This window comes from Phyllobates terribilis, unplaced genomic scaffold (genome assembly GCF_046119375.1).
Source record: "Phyllobates terribilis strain yellow unplaced genomic scaffold, ASM4611937v1 Scaffold_5__5_contigs__length_657084704, whole genome shotgun sequence".
Lineage (NCBI taxonomy): Eukaryota > Metazoa > Chordata > Amphibia > Anura > Dendrobatidae > Phyllobates > Phyllobates terribilis.
The window spans coordinates 12,086,230-12,108,453 of NW_027362765.1; the positions used below are offsets into that span (position 1 = coordinate 12,086,230).

At 47.9% G+C, this 22,224-nt stretch overlaps 1 protein-coding gene across 5 annotated transcripts in view; it reads left to right on the plus strand.

Moving 5' to 3' along the window:
• LOC141270511 (uncharacterized) overlaps window positions 1-22,224 on the plus strand; it is an 80,156-nt gene that overhangs the window by 52,142 nt on the left and 5,790 nt on the right. The window contains exons 1-6 of one of the 5 annotated variants that reach the window (XM_073680528.1): window positions 6,932-6,991; window positions 11,025-11,103; window positions 11,233-11,412; window positions 11,496-11,619; window positions 11,699-11,796; window positions 11,995-12,085. The exons of 1 other annotated variant lie outside the window; for it this stretch is intronic. In XM_073680528.1, the coding sequence (XP_073536629.1) occupies window positions 6,966-6,991; window positions 11,025-11,103; window positions 11,233-11,412; window positions 11,496-11,619; window positions 11,699-11,796; window positions 11,995-12,085 (598 nt within the window). In that variant the 5' untranslated portion in view covers window positions 6,932-6,965. Of the gene's footprint in view, window positions 1-6,931; window positions 6,992-10,890; window positions 11,104-11,232; window positions 11,413-11,495; window positions 11,620-11,698; window positions 11,797-11,994; window positions 12,086-22,224 lie in introns of those variants that run through there. 3 more of the 5 variants (XM_073680526.1, XM_073680527.1, XM_073680525.1) reach the window with 3 other exon arrangements.

The following is a 22,224-nucleotide window of genomic DNA, read 5'->3' on the forward strand; positions in this document are numbered from 1 at the left end:
CTTAGTTTCTTTTGAAACCGACTAACTACAAACAGGATTGTGATAAACTATACAGAAAACATTACACCTGTGCCATGATATATCTCTAAGCTGTGCGTGGCTGATGACTGTAATATACATTTATTCCCGCCTGCAGGAGATGTGTTGGCATGGCTCGAGCCCTGGTTTCATGGATTCACCCCACGTCATAAATTCCATTATATTTTCATCCTAAGGAATTCAGATTACTGCACAATCTCTCCTGAAATGGGGGCGCTAATACTTTCTCTACTCTTCTGGTCGGGACTGCACTATTGTAAAAAGTTCTCTTTGAATGTCTAATATTTCTGACAGAAAATATTGGCCCTTACGATAGTTTAGATTGCCAAGAGCCACCGAGCCCCATACTCCAATTACCCCAGAGAGGTTTCACCACTAGTTACTCACTACTTACTGATGAAGACTGTTGAGTTTGATAATTTCAGTAGATGTGTTGTTGTCTATAGTCGCAGTTTTTGACTACAGTAGTTAGTGCCCAAAATACTCTGATTTAACCTCTTCCTGCAGTTTTGTGTTCCTATCTGGGCCCATTTTTCAAATCTGACGTGTGTCACTTTATGTGGTGATAACTTTGGAATTCTTCACAAAGGATAATAGGAAGCAAATGGAACTTACAGCTTATTTTCCAACTTTTCTTGAATCTGACAATACCCTATATATGGTTGTACACTACTGTCTGAGCACATGGCAGGTTAAGAAGGGAAGGAGCGACATTTAGCTATTAGGAATGCAGATCTTGCTGGAATAGTTTACAGACACAATGTATTGGGGGCTGTGTGCATGGTCACTTGGCAGCTGAAAAGATGGATACCACGAACAGGGTTGGCGCTACATACTCCATTTCTCATCAGTGCAAGACATATGAAAGTCCACATAGAGTTTGCTCAAAAGCACATGAAGTACTCCCAGACTATAAGAAATAAGATTCTCTGGTGTGATGAGACGTAGATAGAACTTTTGGTGTCTTGATAAGAGGTATGTGTGGAGAAAACCAGGCACTGCTCATCACCTGCCTAATACAATCCCAACAGTGTAACGTGGTGGCAGCATCATGCTATGGGGGTGTTTATGCAGGGACAGGACGACTGGTTGCAATTGAAGGAAACATGAATGCGGCCAAGTACAGAGATATCCTGGATGAAAACCTCTTCCAGAGTGCTCTGGACCTCAGACTTGGCCGAAGGTTCACCTTCCAACAAGACAATGACCCTAAGGACACAGATAAAATAACAAAGGAGTGGCTTCAGAACAACTCTGTGACCATTCTTGAGCCCTGACCTAAACCCAATAGAGCATCTCTTGAGAGACCTGAAAATGGCTGTCCACCATCATTCACCATCCAACCTGACGGAACTGGAGAGGATCTGCAAGGAAGAATGGCAGAGGATCCCCAAATCCAGGTGTGAAAAACTTGTTGCATCATTCCCAAGAAGACTCATGGCTGTACTAGCTCAAAAGGGTGCTTCTACTCAATACTGAGCAAAGTGTCTGAATACTTATGACCATGTGATATTTCAGTTTTTCTTTTTTAATAAATTTGCAAAAATTTCTACATTTCTGTTTTTTTTCAGTCAAGATGGGGTGCAGAGTGTACTTCAATGAGAAAAAAAATGAACTTTTTAGAATTTACCAAATGGCTGCAATGAAACAAAGAGTGAAAAATTGAAAGGGGTCTGAATACTTTCCATACCCACTGTATATTAAATACACAACAAAATAATTTTCATTTTAATTTTCTCTCATCAAAGCCCAGCCGAAATGTGCGTTGGGAGCTGAAATGAAAGTACACCTCGTACACGTGCGGCTCCGCTCCGTCCACCTCGTACACGTGTGGCTCTGCTCCGTACACCTCGCACACGTGTGGCTCTGCTCCGTACACCTCGTACACACGCGGCTCCGCTCCGTACACCTCGTACACACGTGGCTCTGCTCCGTCCACCTCGTACACATGCGGCTCCGCTCCGTACACCTCGTACACACACGGCTCCACTCCGTACATGCGCGGCTCCGCTCCGTCCACCTCGTACACGTGTGGCTCCGCTCCGTACACCTCGCACACGTGTGGCTCCGCTCCGTACGCCTCGTACACGCGCGGCTCCGCTCCGTACGCCTCGTACACGCGCGGCTCTGCTCCGTACGCCTCGTACACGCGCGGCTCCGCTCCGTACGCCTCGTACACGCGCGGCTCCAATCCGTACGCCTCGTACACGCGCGGCTCCGCTCCGTAGTCCTCGTACACGCGCGGCTCCGCTCCGTACGCCTCGTACACGCGCGGCTCCGCTCCGTACGCCTCGTACACATGCGGCTCCGTACACTTCGTACACACGTGGCTCCGCTCCATACACCTCGTACACACGCGGCTCCGCTCCGTACACCTCGTACCCACGTGGCTCCGCTCCGTACGCCTCGTACACGCGCGGCTCCGCTCCGTACGCCTCGTACACATGCGGCTCCGTACACTTCGTACACACGTGGCTCCGCTCCGTACACCTCGTACACACGCGGCTCCGCTCCGTACACCTCGTACACGCGCGGCTCCGCTCCGTACACCTCGTACACGCGCGGCTCTGCTCCGTACGCCTCGTACACGCGCGGCTCCGCTCCGTACGCCTCGTACACACGCGGCTCCGCTCCGTACGCCTCGTACACGCGCGGCTCCGCTCCGTACGCCTCGTACACGCGCGGCTCCGCTCCGTACGCCTCGTACACGCGCGGCTCCGCTCCATACGCCTCGTACACGCGCGGCTCCACTCCGTACGCCTCGTACACGCGCGGCTCCGCTCCGTGCGGCTCCGTACACTTCGTACACACGTGGCTCCGCTCCGTACACCTCGTACACACGCGGCTCCGCTCCGTACGCCTCGCACACACGCGGCTCCGTTCCGTACACCTCGTACACACACGGCTCCGCTCCGTACACCTCGTACACACGCGGCTCCGTTCCGTACGCCTCGTACACGCGCGGCTCCGCTCCGTACGCCTCGTACACATGCGGCTCCGTACACTTCGTACACACGTGGCTCCGCTCCGTACACCTCGTACACACGCGGCTCCGTTCCGTACACCTCGTACACACACGGCTCCGCTCCGTACACCTCGTACACACGCGGCTCTGTTCCGTACACCTCGTACACACACAGCTCCGCTCCGTACGCCTCGTACACGCGCGGCTCCGCTACGTACGCCTCGTACACGCGCGGCTCCGCTCCGTACACCTCGTACACACACGGCTCCGCTTCGTACACCTCGTACACACGCGGCTCTGCTCCATACACCTCGTACACACACGGCTCCGCTCCGTACACCTCGTACACACGCGGCTCCGCTCCGTACACCTCGTACACACGCGGCTCCGCTCCGTACACCTCGTACACACGGCTCCGCTCCGTACACCTCTTACACCCGCGGCTCCGCTCAGTACACCTCGTACACACGGCTCTGCTTCGTACACCTCGTACACACGGCTCTGCTCCGTACGCCTCGTACACGCGCGGCTCTGCTCCGTATGCCTTGTACACGCGCGGCTCCACTCCGTACGCCTCGTTCACGCGCGGCTCCGCTCCGTACGCCTCGTACACGCGCGGCTCCGCTCCGTACGCCTCGTACACGCGCGGCTCCGCTCCGTACGCCTCGTACACATGCGGCTCCGTACACTTCGTACACACGCGGCTCCGCTCCGTACACCTCGTACACACGCGGCTCCGCTCCGTACGCCTCGTACACGCGCGGCTCCGCTCCGTACGCCTCGTACACGCGCGGCTCCGCTCCGTACGCCTCGTACACGCGCGGCTCCGCTCCGTACGCCTCGTACACGCGCGGCTCTGCTCCGTACGCCTCGTACACGCGCGGCTCCGCTCCGTACGCCTCGTACACGCGCGGCTCCGCTCCGTACGCCTCGTACACGCGCGGCTCCGCTCCGTACGCCTCGTACACGCGCGGCTCCGCTCCGTACGCCTCGTACACATGCGGCTCCGCTCCGTACGCCTCGTACACATGCGGCTCCGTACACTTCGTACACACGCGGCTCCGCTCCGTACACCTCGTACACGCGCTGCTCCGCTCCGTACGCCTCGTACACGCGCGGCTCCGCTCCGTACGCCTCGTACACGCGCGGCTCCGTACGCCTCGTACACGCGCGGCTCTGCTCCGTACGCCTCGTACACGCGTGGCTCCGCTCCGTACGCCTCGTACACGCGCGGCGTGGCTCCGCTCCGTACACCTCGTACACACGCGGCTCCGCTCCGTACGCCTCGCACACACGCGGCTCCGTTCCGTGCGGCTCCGTACACACGTGGCTCCGCTCCGTACACCTCGTACACACACGGCTCCGCTCTGTACACCTCGTACACACGCGGGTCTGTTCCGTACACCTCGTACACACACGGCTCCGCTCCGTACACCTCGTACACACGCGGCTCCGTTCCGTACACCTCGTACACGCGCGGCTCCGCTCCGTGCGGCTCCGTACACACGTGGCTCCGCTCCGTACACCTCGTACACACACGGCTCCGCTCCGTACACCTCGTACACACGCGGGTCTGTTCCGTACACCTCGTACACACACGGCTCCGCTCCGTACACCTCGTACACACGCGGCTCCGTTCCGTACACCTCGTACACACGGCTCCGCTCCGTACACCTCGTACACACGGCTCCGCTCCGTACACCTCGTACACACGCGGCTCTGTTCCGTACACCTCGTACACACGCGGCTCCGCTCCGTACACCTCGTACACACGCGGCTCCGTTCCGTACACCTCGTACACGCGCGGCTCCGTTCCGTACATCTCGTACACGCACGGCTCTGCTCCGTACACCTCGTACACGCGCGGCTCTGCTCCGTACACCTCGTACACGCGCGGCTCTGCTCCGTACACCTCGTACACGCGCGGCTCCGCTCCGTACACCTCGTACACACGCGGCTCTGCTCCGTACACCTCGTACACACACAGCTCTGCTCCGTACACCTCGTACACGCACGGCTCTGCTCCGTACACCTCGTACACGCGCGGCTCTGCTCCGTACACCTCGTACACGCGCGGCTCTGCTCCGTACACCTCGTACACGCGCGGCTCCGCTCCGTACACCTCGTACACGCGCGGCTCCGCTCCGTACACCTCGTACACACGCGGCTCTGCTCCGTACACCTCGTACACACGCGGCTCTGCTCCGTACACCTCGTACACACACAGCTCTGCTCCGTACACCTCGTACACGCGCGGCTCCGCTCCGTACACCTCGTACACACGCGGCTCCGCTCCGTACACCTCGTACACACGCGGCTCCGCTCCGTACACCTCGTACACACGGCTCCGCTCCGTACGCCTCGTACACACACGGCTCCGCTCCGTACGCCTCGTACACACTCGGCTCCGCTCCGTACACCTCGTACACACACGGCTCTGCTCCGTACACCTCGTACACACGCGGCTCCGTTCCGTACACCTCGTACACGCGCGGCTCCGCTCCGTGCGGCTCCGTACACACGTGGCTCCGCTCCGTACACCTCGTACACACACGACTCCGCTCCGTACACCTCGAACACACGCGGGTCTGTTCCGTACACCTCGTACACACACGGCTCCGCTCCGTACACCTCGTACACACGCGGCTCCGTTCCGTACACCTCGTACACACGGCTCCGCTCCGTACACCTCGTACACACGGCTCCGCTCCGTACACCTCGTACACACGCGGCTCTGTTCCGTACACCTCGTACACACACGGCTCCGCTCCGTACACCTCGTACACACGCGGCTCCGTTCCGTACACCTCGTACATACGCGGCTCCGTTCCGTACACCTCGTACACACGGCTCCGCTCCGTACACCTCGTACACACGCGGCTCTGTTCCGTACACCTCGTACACACACGGCTCCACTCCGTACGCCTCGTACATGCGCGGCTCCGCTCCGTACACCACACCTCGTACACGCGCGGCTCCGTTCCGTACACCTCGTACACGCGCGGCTCCGCTCCGTGCGGCTCCGTACACACGTGGCTCCGCTCCGTACACCTCGTACACACACGACTCCGCTCCGTACACCTCGAACACACGCGGGTCTGTTCCGTACACCTCGTACACACACGGCTCCGCTCCGTACACCTCGTACACACGCGGCTCCGTTCCGTACACCTCGTACACACGGCTCCGCTCCGTACACCTCGTACACACGGCTCCGCTCCGTACACCTCGTACACACGCGGCTCTGTTCCGTACACCTCGTACACACACGGCTCCGCTCCGTACACCTCGTACACACGCGGCTCCGTTCCGTACACCTCGTACATACGCGGCTCCGTTCCGTACACCTCGTACACACGGCTCCGCTCCGTACACCTCGTACACACGCGGCTCTGTTCCGTACACCTCGTACACACACGGCTCCACTCCGTACGCCTCGTACATGCGCGGCTCCGCTCCGTACACCACACCTCGTACACGCGCGGCTCCGCTCCGTACACCTCGTACACACGCGGCTCTGCTCCGTACACCTCGTACACACACAGCTCTGCTCCGTACACCTCGTACACGCGCGGCTCCGCTCCGTACACCTCGTACACATGCGGCTCCGCTCCGTACACCTCGTACACACGCGGCTCCGCTCCGTACACCTCGTACACACGCGGCTCCGCTCCGTACACCTCGTACACACACGGCTCTGCTCCGTACACCTCGTACACACACGGCTCTGCTCCGTACACCTCGTACACACGCGGCTCCGCTCCGTACACCTCGTACACACACGGCTCTGCTACATCCACACTGTAAACCCCTCCTGACCCCACACATAAACTTCAGCTCATCCAGCACCATGACAACCAGCACAGCAGAGTCCTGCATCCACTGAGGCCCCTGATCATGTGACCCCTGACTCCTCCCCTCCTGTGACCTCATCACAGGTCCTGTCACAGAACAGCCATATATGTGGTGGCGGCTCTGCAGGTGGAGGTATGTGGAGGTCCCCCATTACTGGGCGCAGGGGGCATTAACCCCTTCAGCACGGAGACTCTTTTGGGGTCTCTGTGTGGTGTGAACAGTGAGGTAACAGCTGTGGGCAGAATGCGGCTTAGCTGGTTCCCGTCCACATTAGATCCATTCAGACGGCTGCAGGATGAAGGACAGAAGCCCAGAGAAGTCCTCACACAACGCCATTATTCCTCTCCTAGTTCCAGCACAGTAATGTAGATACTGGTGATTATCTCTCCATTACTGGATCTAGTATCGGGGGAGTTCTAGACCGCCCCCCGTATGTCTTGTGTCTGCTATGCAGCCAGTATACAGGGTGGGCCATTTATATGGATACACCTAAATTAAATGGCAATGTTTGGTGATATCAACTTCCTGTTTGTGGCACATTAGTATATGGGAGGGGGAAAACTTTTCCAGATGGGTGGTGACCATGGTGGCCATTTTGAATTTGGCCATTTTGGATCCAACTTTATTTTTTTCAATGGGAAGAGGGTCATGTGACACATCAAACTTATTGAGAATTTCATAAGAAAAACAATGGTGTTCTTGGTTTTAACGTAACTTTATTGTTTCATGAGTTTTTTACAAGTTTATGACTACTTATAAAATGTGTTCAAAGTGCTGCCCATTGTGTTGGATTGTGAATGCAACCCTCTTCTCCCACTCTTGACACACTGATAGCAACACCGCAGAAGAAATGCTAGCACAAGCTTCCAGTATCCGCTGTTTCAGATGCTGCACATCTCGTATCTTCACAGCATAGACAATTGCCTTCAGATGACCCCAAAGATAAAAGTCTAAGGGGGTCAGATCGGGAGACCTTGGTGGCCATTCAACTGGCCCATGACAACCAATCCACTTTCCAGGAAACTGTTCATGTAGGAATGCTCAGACCTGACACCCATAATGTGGTGGTGCATCATCTTGTTGGAAAAACTTAGGGAACGTGCCATCTTCAGTGCATAAAGAGGGCAACACATCATCATGTAGCAATTTCAGATATCCAGTGGCATTGAGGTTTACATTGATGAAGAATGGTCCCACTATCTTTGTACCCCATATACCACACCATACCATCAAGATACGAGATGTGCAGCATCTGAAACAACGGATACTGGAAGCCTGTGCTAGCATTTCTTCTGCGGTGTTGCTATCAGTGTGTCAAGAGTGGGAGAAGAGGGTTGCATTGACAATCCAACACAATGGGCAGCACTTTGAACGCATTTTATAAGTGGTCATAAACTTGTAAATAACTCATGAATTAATAAAGTTACATTAAAACCAAGCACGCCATTGTTTTTCTTATGAAATTCTCAATAAGTTTGATGTGTCACATGACCCTCTTCCGATTGAAAAAAATAAAGTTGGATCCAAAATGGTCGACTTCAAAATGGCCGCCATGGTTACCACCCATCTGGAAAAGTTTTCTCACTCCCATATACTAATGTGCCACAAACAGGAAGTTGATATCACCAAACATTCCCATTTAATTTAGGTGTATCCATATAAATGGCCCACCCTGTACATTCGGGGATTGCCTGCCATACACTGTAGTGCTGTAGCCATGTTTTCTACTAGCATTACTGCGATTGGCTGGCCGCATCTTGTTATTGGTAGTCATGAGTGAACGTGCTGTGATAAGGGGTTAACCGAGCACGCTCGAGTATAACTGAGTATCATCGGAGCGCTCGTATATTATGTTCGAGTCCCTGTGTCTGCATGATTTGCGGCTGTTAAACAGCTTCAACACGTGAGGATTCCCTAACAAACAGGCAATCCCTGCATGTGTTGAGGCTGTCTAACAGCCGCATATAATGCAGACACAGGGACTCGAACATGTTATACGAGCACTCCTATGATACTCAGTTATGCTCGAGCGTGCTTGGTTAACCCCTTATCCAAAGACCATACACTGATCACTAGTTATTGGGTCTTACAGAAGACCCGGTGATGCGATGCTCGGCCCACTGTCCTCAGAAAGTACGGTTGTTCAAGGAGAGTTGTTAATAGGAGTGAATACTAAGATTAATGTCCGCTCCCTCCCCCTAAATATTACAAAGTTGCACCCTTTAGTGCCTTCCATGTGGCACTAAAGGGTGTATTTCACCTTTTTTAAACCTATTAAATAAATAATGAATTTAAAAAAATGACATGGAGTCCCCCCCCTATTTTTGATAACCGGCTAAGGTAAAGCAGACAGCTGAGGGCTGATATTATCCTGCTGGGAAGGTCCATGGATATTGGCCCCTTCCAGCCTAAAAATACCAGTCCGCAGCAGCCCCAGAAGTGGCAAATCACATTAGATGCGACAAATTTTGTCACTTTGCCTTCTTCTTCCCAATTGCCCTGGTATGTTGGCAACCAGTGTAATATTTTTGGGGTTTACGTCGGTTGTGTATTCTCAGCTGGTATCAATCCCAAGAGTTAGTATTGGAGAAGCGTCTATCAGACACCCCCATTACTAATCCAGTAAACTAAAAGAATAAAAACACCCAAAAATATTTTTTTCGAAAATAACTCCCCGACAGACAACAGAAAAATAAAGTTCAGAGAAGAAGCTTCCTAGAAAGACATTGAAGTTACAGACGTCAATTAACCCTTTGGGCGAAAGTGATTCCAGGGACTAAATCCAGAACACGTCTCTGTAGAAGTTTACAGCGTTGTGATTGTGAATCCGCTGCGGTCGTCTCTTCTAACACCGACCATCGGAGATCAGAACTTTTATCGCCATCTCCGAGAAATGTCTGGCCACGGTGGTCTCACCAAACTTCTGCTCTTCTTCATTCTTTTTTTTTGCAGAGGCCGCAGTGGATTTCATCCTAGATTCATAGAGCTGAATAGAGGAGCGATGTTCCTTCAGGCTGATTTCATTGATCATGATGTTTGTCCACTTTACCACAAGGGAACTTTACCGAGTAAATCACATCAGAACTGTAGCTGGTAAAAAAACACCAATTTCCACAGGTGTCCCTTCTAATTGGTGGGAAAACTATCACCTCTAATAATCCTCCAACAGTTCTGGCAATGACAAACATGGAAAAGTGCCCCTTTATGGATCTGAAAGAAAGTCTGTTTAGACACTTTAGCTTAATAGTATCAGCTGTAATCAAATGGTTAGGAAGCGATTTACCCTGAAGATTCACAAATTGTGGCGTGGTTTTAAAAATTTTATATTTAGGGTGTTTTTGTGAAGGAATCATGTATTACTCCCATAGTACAGTGCCCCTTGCATGGTCCCCACACACAGTATACTGTTCCCCTAGTACCGCCATCCACCCACACTCTGTATAATGTTCCCCCAGTACCTTCATCCCCAATTGTATTTTTTGGGGGTGTTTTTCATTTAATATATGGAAACCTACAAGAAAATGCTAAAAAAAAATCCTATCATATCCAGAAAGAAAAACTACATTGTATATGGAGAATTTGGCATCAAATACCTCTTGTGTTGGTGTTCTTACAAACAAGCTTTTATAATGTCTCAAACTTCTGTGTGTGAATCAGACCTGAGATCTAACATGATAGGAGATTACAGTCCGGAAACATTCATGTAGACGGCCGGTGGAGATCTAGTGGGTGACAGGACTCTGGCCAAATATGTTTCTAGAGCCGTAGTAGAAGATGAAGATGTCGTCCTCATCATGAAGTAGTTATTTCTCATGTCACGTGTAATGAATATCTCCTGCAGTATTGCTAATGCTGATTCCAGTGTCGATAAATGAGATGAGAATTAGCTTTATGGAAGATGAGTCTTTGAGAAACGTGTTCAGCTACAGACTCCAAGGAAGAAACTGCTTGTTGTCTGTGGCCTAAAATATATAGGTTTTATTACTAGATGTAAAGAAGAAAACAAAATAGTATAAAATAGTAAATCTCATATGTTTCCCTTATTATCTCCAGTGATTGTATTATTACACAGTATTTTTATGAATTTACATCGGCTCATCATCTTCCTATTCAGGTCTCTACAATATCTCCTAAATAAGAAAATTTTTCTGATTTATTCATTAAGCATGGATATGGACAGGGACAAGATGGCAGAGAGGATATTACACCTCACCCTAGAGATCATCTTCCGGCTTACTGGAGAGGTGAGAGATTCTGATGACGTCACATTACTTCATTGTTGTCTATGGGAATAACAGATGGACAGAAGTGGAGAGGTGAGGACTCTGGAAATGTCTGTAGTGAGATTTATTAATGTGTCTCTCCATAACCAGGATTACACAGTAGTGAAGAAGACCTCTAGTGAGTGCTGTCAGGACCCTGTGTCTGAGGGATGGGGAAGACCCCTGAACCCAATCACGAGGCTTCCACCTCACCCCCTGATACATGAGGACATCAATGACCAGAAGATCGTAGAACTCACCTACAAGATAATTGAGCTGTTGACTGGAGAGGTGACACTGCTGGGAATGCTGGGACATTATACAGTAACGCTTTGAAGGGATCGGGGAGATGACGGTATCATTGTATGTGTCAGGCTCCTATAAGGTGTCAGGATGTCGCTGTGTATTTCTCCATGGAGGAGTGGGAGTATTTAGAAGGACACAAAGATCTGTACAAGGACGTCATGATGGAGGTTCTCCAGCCCCTCACATCACCAGGTAATAGGACTAAATACACACAGCCTATAATTATCTGTATGTAAAGAATGAATTCAGTCCCTGTATGTGTTTCCTCCAGATCTATCCAGTAAGAGGACAACACCAGAGAGATGTCCCCGTCCTCTTCTTCCACAGGACTGTAAACAAGAAGATCCCAATGTTCCTCAGGATCATCAGGTAGATGGAGAGAAGGTGTCATGAGATCTCCCCTATGATGTGTAGACGGCTGTGAAGGTCTTGTACTCAGTCTTATTTTATCCACCAGTATTATATGTTTTATACTTGTGTAATGAGAACGGTGGAGATGGCAGGATTAGAGCTGATCATAGATGGGACTTCTCCATCTGTTTGTGACTTTTACAATATTTGTTTCAGGTTGAAGATCTGACCCATATTGATACTACAGAGACATATGTGAGGGGTGATGAGTGGTGTAAAGAGGAGATTCCTACAGATAACCGCCAAAGTGAGTAGCAACCACTAAATGCAGAGAAGTCCCAGATTCTTCTCAGATAATAGTGTAAAAAACCGCAACACTGGTGGAATAGGTGCGCAAGTAGGGCCCAAAGCCATTCAATATCAAATGAAACTTGGCACTCAAACAGGCATAATTATAAAGTATTTAATTGCAGTCCAACACAGGTACAATTGGTTTGGTCTTCAAGACCTTCATCAGCGTGTACTGCAGCATAAAGACAAAAAAAGTAAAAACTACATATATCAGACAAAAGCATAAAAAGTACTAGAAACAAACTGTCGTAAGGTATTTCTGAAATTCATAATCATCTGAAAATCCAAAACATTGCAATAGAGTGCACATAATGGCTGTATAATAAGTGTGACCTACCAGACTGCTAGGAATATAGTTAAAGGTGAAAGCAGGAAGGACACAGTGTCTCAGTGGAAAGACAGGATCTAGGGAGACAAACAGCCATAAGAACACCAGCCTCATAGGGATTATCCAATAGGGACCAGAAATTATATGTAGAAACATACCCAGTAGTGAGTGTAGGAAGTGTGACAGGCTTGGAACGTGGCAACCGCAGCTGGTTCCTAAGGTTGCCAGGTCAAGGGAGAAGAAAGTCTAGTATATGTGGTCAGAGGGTGGAAACTAATGTCCCAGGAGACCAATCAGGGTGAACCGCTGGTGCAACGTTCCCGGAAGTGGAGAAAAGAATAATAAGCCTGGAAATGTGACAGGAGACGAACAGGTGTAAGTAGAGCAGCCCGTGGGCCGTGGAGGATGATGATCAGTGAATAAAGAATACAAAATTAGTACCATGATAATGAAAGAAAATTAATCTCTCTTAAATGACATGCAAATACTGTATCTCAAAACACAAATATGTACACTCCAACAGTGAAAAACTCAAGGTTAACAACAACAATGTGGTACATCTTATGCAGTTCTCCCTAAAATTATCACAGGACTGACAAATCATAATCCCTATTGAGCTACCCTGGAGGTAAGGGTTTGAAGTTCATGGATCCAAAAGGCCTCCCTTCAGTAGGCGTACACGGTCACCTCCGCGAATAGTGGGAAGCACCTGTTCAATGACCTGGAACTTGAGTTGAGATTGGTTATGGCCTAATGTAACGAAATGTTGTAGCAAGAGTAGTAGTAGATTATTACATCTAATTGTGGACTTATGCTTGTGGTTGTGTCGTCTCACCAATGTATGCCAGACCACAAGGGAATTTAATGAGGTATACTACGAAGTTGGTGTAACACGTAAAATACCCTTTAACCTGGTATTGTTTACTGGTATGGGGATGGTAAATGGTGTTCCCATGTAGGACGCTGTTACATTGGTGGCACTGCAAGCAGGGGAAGGTCCCACTCTTAGGAATTAGTAAAAAACGTTGTTTGACTCCTGTATGTGTGGGGCCCACGAAGTAGTGAATCCTTGAGACTGGGTGCCCGTTTGAAACACGGAAAAAATGGTTGTTGGAACTCTGGGATGTGGGGATAAGCGGATTGTAGGACGTTCCAATGCCTCCGGATGGTTTTGTGCAAGATGTATGGGAACGGATGGTAAGTGTGGACAACCAGACTCCGGTTCATGGGTTTAGGACTGGTGTGTGCTGAATATGTGTTATGTTGGTGTAGGATTTCGGGGGAATAGCCCCTTTTCTCAAATTTGTGGCACATTTCCTGTAGCCTCTCTGAGCGTAATTGATCATTGCCACTATCCTATTTACCCGCTGGAGCTGGGATTTGGAATTGACCGTTTCATTTGTAAAGCATGATTATTCGTAAAGTGTAAGAGACCAGTTAGATCGGTAGGTTTTGTGTAAAAGTCAGTGGTTAGTAATCCTTGTTGGTCCTTGAGGACTATGGTATCCAGGAAACTGATTTGATGAGAACTGTGAGTCATTGTAAAGCCCAGGTCTGGAATTCAGGAGGTCATAGAACTCATTTAGAGATCCCTGTGGACATCCCCCCCCCCCATATGCAAAAAATGTCATTGATGTAATGTTTCCATGCGATGGAGTGATTACGAAAGAATGGATTGGAGTAAACTACTTGGGCCTCAAAGGTGGCCATATAACAGTTTGCATAAGCAGGGGCCACGTTAGAGCCCATCACTGTCCCTTTAGTGTGTAGGAAGTAAGTATCTTGGAACAAGAAATTATTTTTGGTAAGAACTAACGTCAGGAGTTCAATTCAAAGTTCAATGATAAGGGAATCTGTCTGTGACTCAAGCAACAGACTGTGTACAGCACGTACACCTTCGGAGTGTGCAATGCAAACATAGAGTCTGTTGACTTTAAAAGAAACCTAGACGGATTCAGGGGGGACACATTTTAGGTCAGTGATAAAACTGAGAAAAGCTCCTGTATCTAGTAAAAAGGAGGGACTTTTTTAATCAATGGTATCAATATTTTCTCTAAGAAAATTGATAAAGGTTAAAGAAGCAAGTCTGTCGAGGTTACTATAGGACGACCGGGGGGATGGTCAAGGCTTTTGTGAATTTTGGGGAGTACATAAAAGACAGGTGTGATAGGATGTAGCTTAGTGAGAAAATCACTTGTCTTACTATCAATCACTCCTCTGGTGAGAAAATGTTCCAACACAGATGCTATTGCAGTCCTGACTTGGTTTGTTGGGTCATGGGGTAGTCTATGGTATGTGGAGTTAAGTTGTCTATAGACTTCCAGGAGATAATCCCCTTTATTCATCACTACTATGGTGTCCCCTTTGTATGCCAGTTTGATGATAAGATTACTCTCTTCCTGAAGGCTTCTGAGGGTCTGAAGGTCAAGGGGAGAAAGATTGTACTGGTAATGAAGCAGCCCTTTGTCTACCTTGGAATGTAAGTCTGTAAAGGCACTATCCACGAAACCAATGAAGGTCTCGAGCGCATGTGAGTCATGTGGGGGTCTGTATGCACTTTTGGGGCATAGGCCGAGACTGGCGCCGTGATGGAGGTATTAACATCAGAGAGGGTAGAGGGAATAGACAAGATATTGCCTGGTGTGTCATTGGTAAAGTGTGTCCTAAGGCGTAGTGAGCGACAAAATCGCTGTAACTCCATATCAAGATTGAACGTTTTGTACTTGTTAGTGGGACAAAAAGATAACCCCTTCTGTGGTACAGAAAGTTGTGCAATACTCAAAGTCCTAGAGGAGATATTTACCACCAAGGATGCTGTGTCCCTGGGAGAGGGTCACTCAGATGAAGTCCGTGTTTCCCCTTGTGTTGGCCACCTCTTCTGTTCTTCTGTGTTGGGAATATCTTTTTCATTGATCTAAAAAAAACGAGCAGAAGTGGTGAAAAGGTCCCTCCTGCCTGTGTCCGAACCGGAGGTAGAAGGATCTGTAGTGGATTTGGCAAATCTGGGAGGATAATTTCTTGAGGTGTATCTGTCTTGCCATCTATAGACCCAGTCTTGCTCATAATCTTCAATATCTCGCAAACTTATTCCTTTTTTTGCTCTCCGTATCTCGTCGATGCTCATCTTGTTTTGTAGAGTGATGAGTTCTTGTGTAGAGATAGTAGCAGCAAGCTGAGTTTCAATATTTTTTACCTGTTCCTTGGTAGATACAATAGCCTTCTGTAAGTAGTCAATTGTTAGGGTAATAATATCAAAAGAACATTTATTAAGTACCGTATATTCCGGCGTATAAGACGACCTGGTGTATAAGACGACCCCCCTACTTTCCTGTTAAAATATAGAGTTTAGGATATATTCACCGTATAAGACTACCCCTTTTCCAACGCATACCAAACACCGGTAAAAATTTTAAAAAAACAGATTTGAATTTAACATGGTCCTTTTTTAATTTAAATTCTTATGACATGCAGGTATATAGCAGGAAAACTGTCACTCATAAACATATTAAAATAGGGGGGACCCCACGTCATTTTTTGGGGGGGTCCCCCATTCTAATAGCTAGTAAAGGCTAGGTATTCAGCTGGGGGCTGATATTAGTAGCCTGGGAAGCTCCGTGGGTATTACCCTCTTCCCAGACTTCAAACATCTGCCCCAGCCGTCTGCTTAACCTCCGCTAGAGACTATAATGATGGTGGATCCCACGCCAATTTTCTTTTTAAAAAATCCTTTATTTTAACACTAAATGACAATTGAGGGGTTAATAAAGATGCAGTCCCTAAATTATTAATTTTGTAATTAATTTTTCCCAAAAATGTTGACGTGGGGCTTCGCCATATTTTTGTGTCCAGCCAGGTACAGCAGGCAGGAACGGGCTGCCCCCAACCACCAGCTGCCTATTTGTACCTGGCCGGACACAACAATATAGGGAAGCCCTTTTTTTTTTAATTATTTCATGAAATAATTAAAAAAAAAAATACGTGGGGCTTCGCCCTATTTTTGTGTCCAGCCAGGTACAACTAGGCAGCTGGGGACTGGAATCTGCAGCGCAGGGAGGCCCAAGCTTTCTGGGCCCCACCCGCTGCAAATTGCAGTCCGCAGCCACCCCGGAAAATGGCGCGTTCATAGAAGCGCCATCTTCTGGCGCTGTACCCAACTCATCCAGGGCCCTGGTGCGGTGGCTCACTGGGTAATAAAGGGGTTAAGGCCAGCTTGGCATTATCAGCTGGCCCTAAGCCCGAAATTCATGGGGTCACGCCAATATTAGACATGAACACCATGAATTTCTAGTAAAGTAATTAAAAAAAACACAACACCCAGAATAAAGTCCTTTAATTGAAATAAAGACACAATTTTTTAATGTTCTAAATTAAACCATACTTACCATCACGCCCATTCCAGCTGAAGCCAACGATCTCCTGCAATAAAAGTAAAATAATAAAGCAACCTCATCCTTACCTCTCCATGGTTCCCAGGACCGGTCCAGCTCTGCTACATTCACATGACAGGCTGCACCGCAGCAGAACGCTGCCGTTCAGCTTGCCATGCGGCAGACACTGAGAAGCGCAGGCATGCTTGTGCTCCTCAGTGTCTGACTGTGACGGCATCCAGATGAGCCGAGATCATGTCCAATGAACTCGGCTCACCTCATGCACGTCACTGACAGCGTGGGAAAATTCTCCTGCTCCCCGCATGCGCAGTAGAAGTTTCCCACGCTGTCAGTGACGGACGTCCAGGAGGTGAGCTGAGTTCATTGTCGGCTCATCTGGATGCCGTCACAGCCAGACACTGAGGAGCGCAAGCATGCCTGCTCTTCTCAGTGTCTGCGGGATGACAAGATGGATGGCAGCGTTCTGCTGCGGTCCAGCCTGTCATCTCGATGTAGCAGAGCTGAAGCTGTCCTGGGAACCATGGAAAGGTAAGGATGATGTTGCTTTATTATTTTTCTTTTATTGCAGAAGACATTGGCTTCAGCTGGAATGGGCGTGATGGTAAGTATGGTTTAATTTAGAACAATAAAGGATTGTGTCTTTATTTCAATTAAAGGACTTTATTCTGGGTGTTTGTGTTTTTTTTAACTTTGACTATGGGGGTGTCTTATAGACGCCTCTCCATTACTAACCTGGGCTTGATGTCAGCTAGCATTATAAGCTGACATCAACCCCAGCCCTATTACCCCACTGCCACCGCTACAGGGCAGTGGGAAGAGCGAGGCTAAGTGCCAGATTTGGCGCATCCTATGGATGCGCCATTTCTGGGGCGGCTGACGGCTGGTGTTTCTAGCCTGGGAGGGGGCCAATATTCATGGCACCCTTCCTGGGCTATTAATATCAGCCTCCAACTGTCTGCCTAGCCTTTGCTAGCTATTAAAATAGGGGGGACCCCACGTCATTTTTTTGGGATCCCCCATTTTAATAGCTAGTAAAGGCTAGGTATTCAGCTGGGGGCTGATATTAGTAGCCTGGGAAGCTCCGTGGGTATTACCCCCTTCCCAGGCTTCAAACATCTGCCCCAGCTGTCTGCTTAACCTCCGCTAGAGACTAAAATTAAGGGGAACCCCACGCCAATTTTTTTTTTAATAAATCCGTTATTTTAACACTAGATGACAAGTACAGTAACCAGCACTGTCACTGTACTTCATATATATGTGACTGACATGTTTCTATCTATCTAATCTATGTGTGAAGCTCTATTCTGTCTGTTATAAATTGTCGGGTACAGATGCTGAATTGCCGGCCGGCTTTTTTAAAGAGACGGTGCATGAAAACACTATTATTTGTTTTAATAAATCCTTTACACTAAATGACAAGTACAGTAAGCAATGCTGTCACTGTACTTCATATATATGTGACTGACATGTTTCTATCTATCTAATCTATGTGTGAAGCTCTATTCTTTCTATTCTAAATTGTCGGGTGCCGGCTTATGCCGCTGCTGAATTGCTGGCTTTTCATATATTGTCACAGAAGCGATGCGAACTTCCCAGCTCCGGACACAGCGCAGCGCTTCTGTGACAAGTGAAAGCTGTCGGCACAGAAGCCCTGCGCTGTGTCCGGAGCTGGGAATACGCAGCGATGTGTCCGTTTCAGCACAGAAGCGCTGACCGTCTGGACCTACCGCCACCGTATTTTAACTCCCTCCACCTTATATTAACTCCGACATGGCAGGGATACGGCCACGGCAGCTTATTAACACCCCCAGAGTATCCCTGCATGTCAATTTCTGAAAGTTCAAAAGCATTACCGGCGTATAAGACGACCCCAGACTAGACAGAAGATTTTTCAGTCTTCAAAAGTCGTCTTATACGCCGGAATATACGGTATATGTTCAAATTTTATGCAGTACTCAGACTGATCGCTAAACAGGGTTGGACAAATTGGGACCCTCAATGCCCTTGGGATCCTTTGTACTCTCAAGTATTCCAACAATGTGGCACAATGCAACTCGATGCTGGTGAGGTGGCGTAATTCTCGCTTTAAGTTCCATCCTTGCATCTCCTTCGGAGGGACTTTTAAGAAATCACACAATAGGTTAGGATTGTGCAATGATATTGGATGCTTCCTCAACATTATACGAGAACGTGGAAGAGGACATGACACTTCAGCGTGCTTACGTACTGGAGTAGATAATAGTGTAGAAAACTGCAGCACTGCTGGAATAGGTGCGCAAGTAGAGTCTAAAACCATACAAAAGGCAAATGAAACTTGGCAATCAAACAGACATAATTTTAAAGTATTTAATTGCAGTCCAACACAGGTACAAACGTTTTGGTCCTCAAGACCATCATCAGTGTGTACTGCAGCTTAAACACAAAAAAATAAAAACTGCAAATAGACAAAAACATAAAAAGTACTAGAAACAAACTGTCATAAGGTATTTCTGAAATTCATAATCATCTGAAAATCCAAAACATTTACAGATTCTTCTCAGTCACCGGCTGTGGCTGCTTTATCAATGGTGTAGTCCGGCCGTATCACAATCGTGTGATCACCATTTTGCCGCTAGACCACAACATTCTCCTCCACCCAAAACTGTTCGAATGACTTTGTGCATTGAAAGCCCTTTTTTATAGAACTTACAACCTGGAGGATCCACCTACCCCCTGGGATTAGAAGATTACAAAATCATAATAAATACACAGGAGTATAAGCCAAACATAAGACTGTTTATTAACACAATACATTACTGGTAAAAAGAGAGTATCAGACATAGGCAACGTCACACAGGAAGAATGTTGGACATCAACAGCATCATGAAGGAAAAAATGCTGCAATCATAGTCATAGACAATGATTCCCAAAAAAACACTATGCATGGTCTACATATTCATGCTTATAAATAAATGAATGAATTTAATGGTGGCAATAAATCCTAACAAAGGAGATTTCCTTATGTACTAAACCAAACCGTGATATACAACTGACCTGAGCGAGTCAAATAAAATAAAGCAAGGAATCAGTGTGTCCTTAACAACACACAAATATGGTGACACAGGAACTTAGGTAAGAAGAATTGAATGTCTGCCTGAAATATGTTATATAGATGTATCCAAGTAAAGAAAAGGCCCAGAGTATACCTAAAATATGAAGAGATAAGGTGACCTGTGTGGCTACCAGTGGGACACCCCTGATGCGCGTTTCACATGCAGCTTCCTTTGAGGGGTGATGTAAAGGTGTCAGGAGAAGGTTTATATATCATGGCTTACCAATGACAGGTGTTTGAGATGTTCACATTGCCTGTATCCCACGCTGGAACAACCAGGGTCGACGTCCCACGTCACCTCCGCCCGCCCACACCGGAAGAAATTTTGATGTGGACTGGGAGAGACAAGGTAGGGATGCGTTGCCATGGCGATCTGTCACCTCCGCCCTCCCACACACGTGACCACAGTGCGGGTGGGGAGAGGCAAAGCTGGGACGCCTAACCACAGAAGCACTAGATCCGAATGTGGGTGGGGAGAGGAAAGACAGGGACACGCAGACCATGGCAACCCATCCAGGTAGGAGGGGATAAACCCGTGTCACCCCTCGCCCGCACACACGTGTAAACACAATGCGGGAGGAGAGAGGCAAAGCAGGACACGTAGCCAGGGAATCCAGCCCAAATATGTCAAAAGAGTGAGCGAATGATACAAATAAACTGAATGCATTTGAGAAGAATTCATCACGTACATAACTGCCTGAAGAATAGACATTATGGTGCAATTATAAGATAAGGGACACTTAAATGTGCAAAATATATGAAAGAAAAATTCAAGAAATGCATAGCTGAGTGTTTATTAGATCAATTCGTAAAGTGAATAGTGCAATGGTTAGACATGATCCAAAAAGTGCAACATGATGTATGAGATATAATACATAAAGTGAATAGTGCATGCACAACAACTCCAATATAGAATATAATATTAAAGTGCAGAATGTGCAAAACAATCATACTTAAAAAAATCATACATTTTGGCAGTGAGACAACAGACTAGTAGGAGACGTCCTCTAGTGGATGTGTTCATTATCAATGAATATAGGCGATAAGTTGGAAAAGATAATATAGTTTCTCTCACTGGTGACAAATCAATAAATTAGAACGCTTTACATCAAGACTATATAAAGACCACACATTCACTGTCATTTAAAAATTGCACAATTTTTCTTTTATTGTTATTGGTAAATAAACGTTATATATTAATAGAGAATCTTGAGTTAGGGATCATTTGCCTTATTGCAATTAGTTAATAACTGATCTGACAGCTGACACCCGGCCCTCAATGCACCGCTCCTGCTACTTTAGCCTCTTAAAGCTGCTATTGATATCCATCGCAGCATTTAGGAGGGAGCCTCCTCTGCCCTCCAATCGGCGCCCCCCGCGCCATGCTGAACCGATGTCATCATGACGACATCCAGGTCATCAGAGCTAGCAAACTTATTACACTATGCTCAGAGCAAGTTTGTCTGCCAGTGCAGCGCTGACAGTTTGTAAATCATAGCAAAGCTATTGCATTGCTATTCTTTATAAGCGATCAGACTGCAAAAAGTGAAAATTTCATAGTGGAACAAAGTAAAAAAATTGTAAAAATATAAAAAAAAAAATCACAAAATAATAAAAAAATATATATATTTTGTACATAAATATTTTTATGATAAAAAATAAACAAAGTACACATAATTGGTATTGCTGCGTCTGGAACGACCCGACCTATAAAACTTCCCGCCAGTTAACCCCTTTATTGAACAGCGTAAAAAAAAAAAAAATAAAAACAAGGCAAAAAATGATGTTTTATCATCACACTGCCAAACAAAAAGTAGAGTAAAATGTGATTGTGAAGAATATTCTAGAATAATCACATGTGCCCTGGTTGTCAGGTCTCCAGGCATAGTGTAATCCGACTCTCTTGAATTCCTTTGCAGCCAGAAAAAGGGGGTGAGAAATCCCCCTCCCCTGGCAGCTGTGAGCTGAGCTGACAGGCAGGCTTCCTGCCGAGATCCTCTCTTTGTTCTCAACATATGCGATGTTGTGTAAGGTACTATACAATACCGAGCTGTGGAGTGGAAGAACTATATGTTCCAGCTCTTCACAAAATGGATTTTCTAGCTCAGGGGAAGATAGTGAACGCCACACTGCATCCTATCCCACTCTAGCGTGTAGGGACGAGGAGATACATGTCTTAGCCTTTTGAAACCTCCTACAACTGCTGTGTTTGGTACCCACACGTAGCAGGGGCCCGGCTGGGTCCGTTGACACCAGAATCCGTTCTCTGGGACCATCCAGTAAGGAGG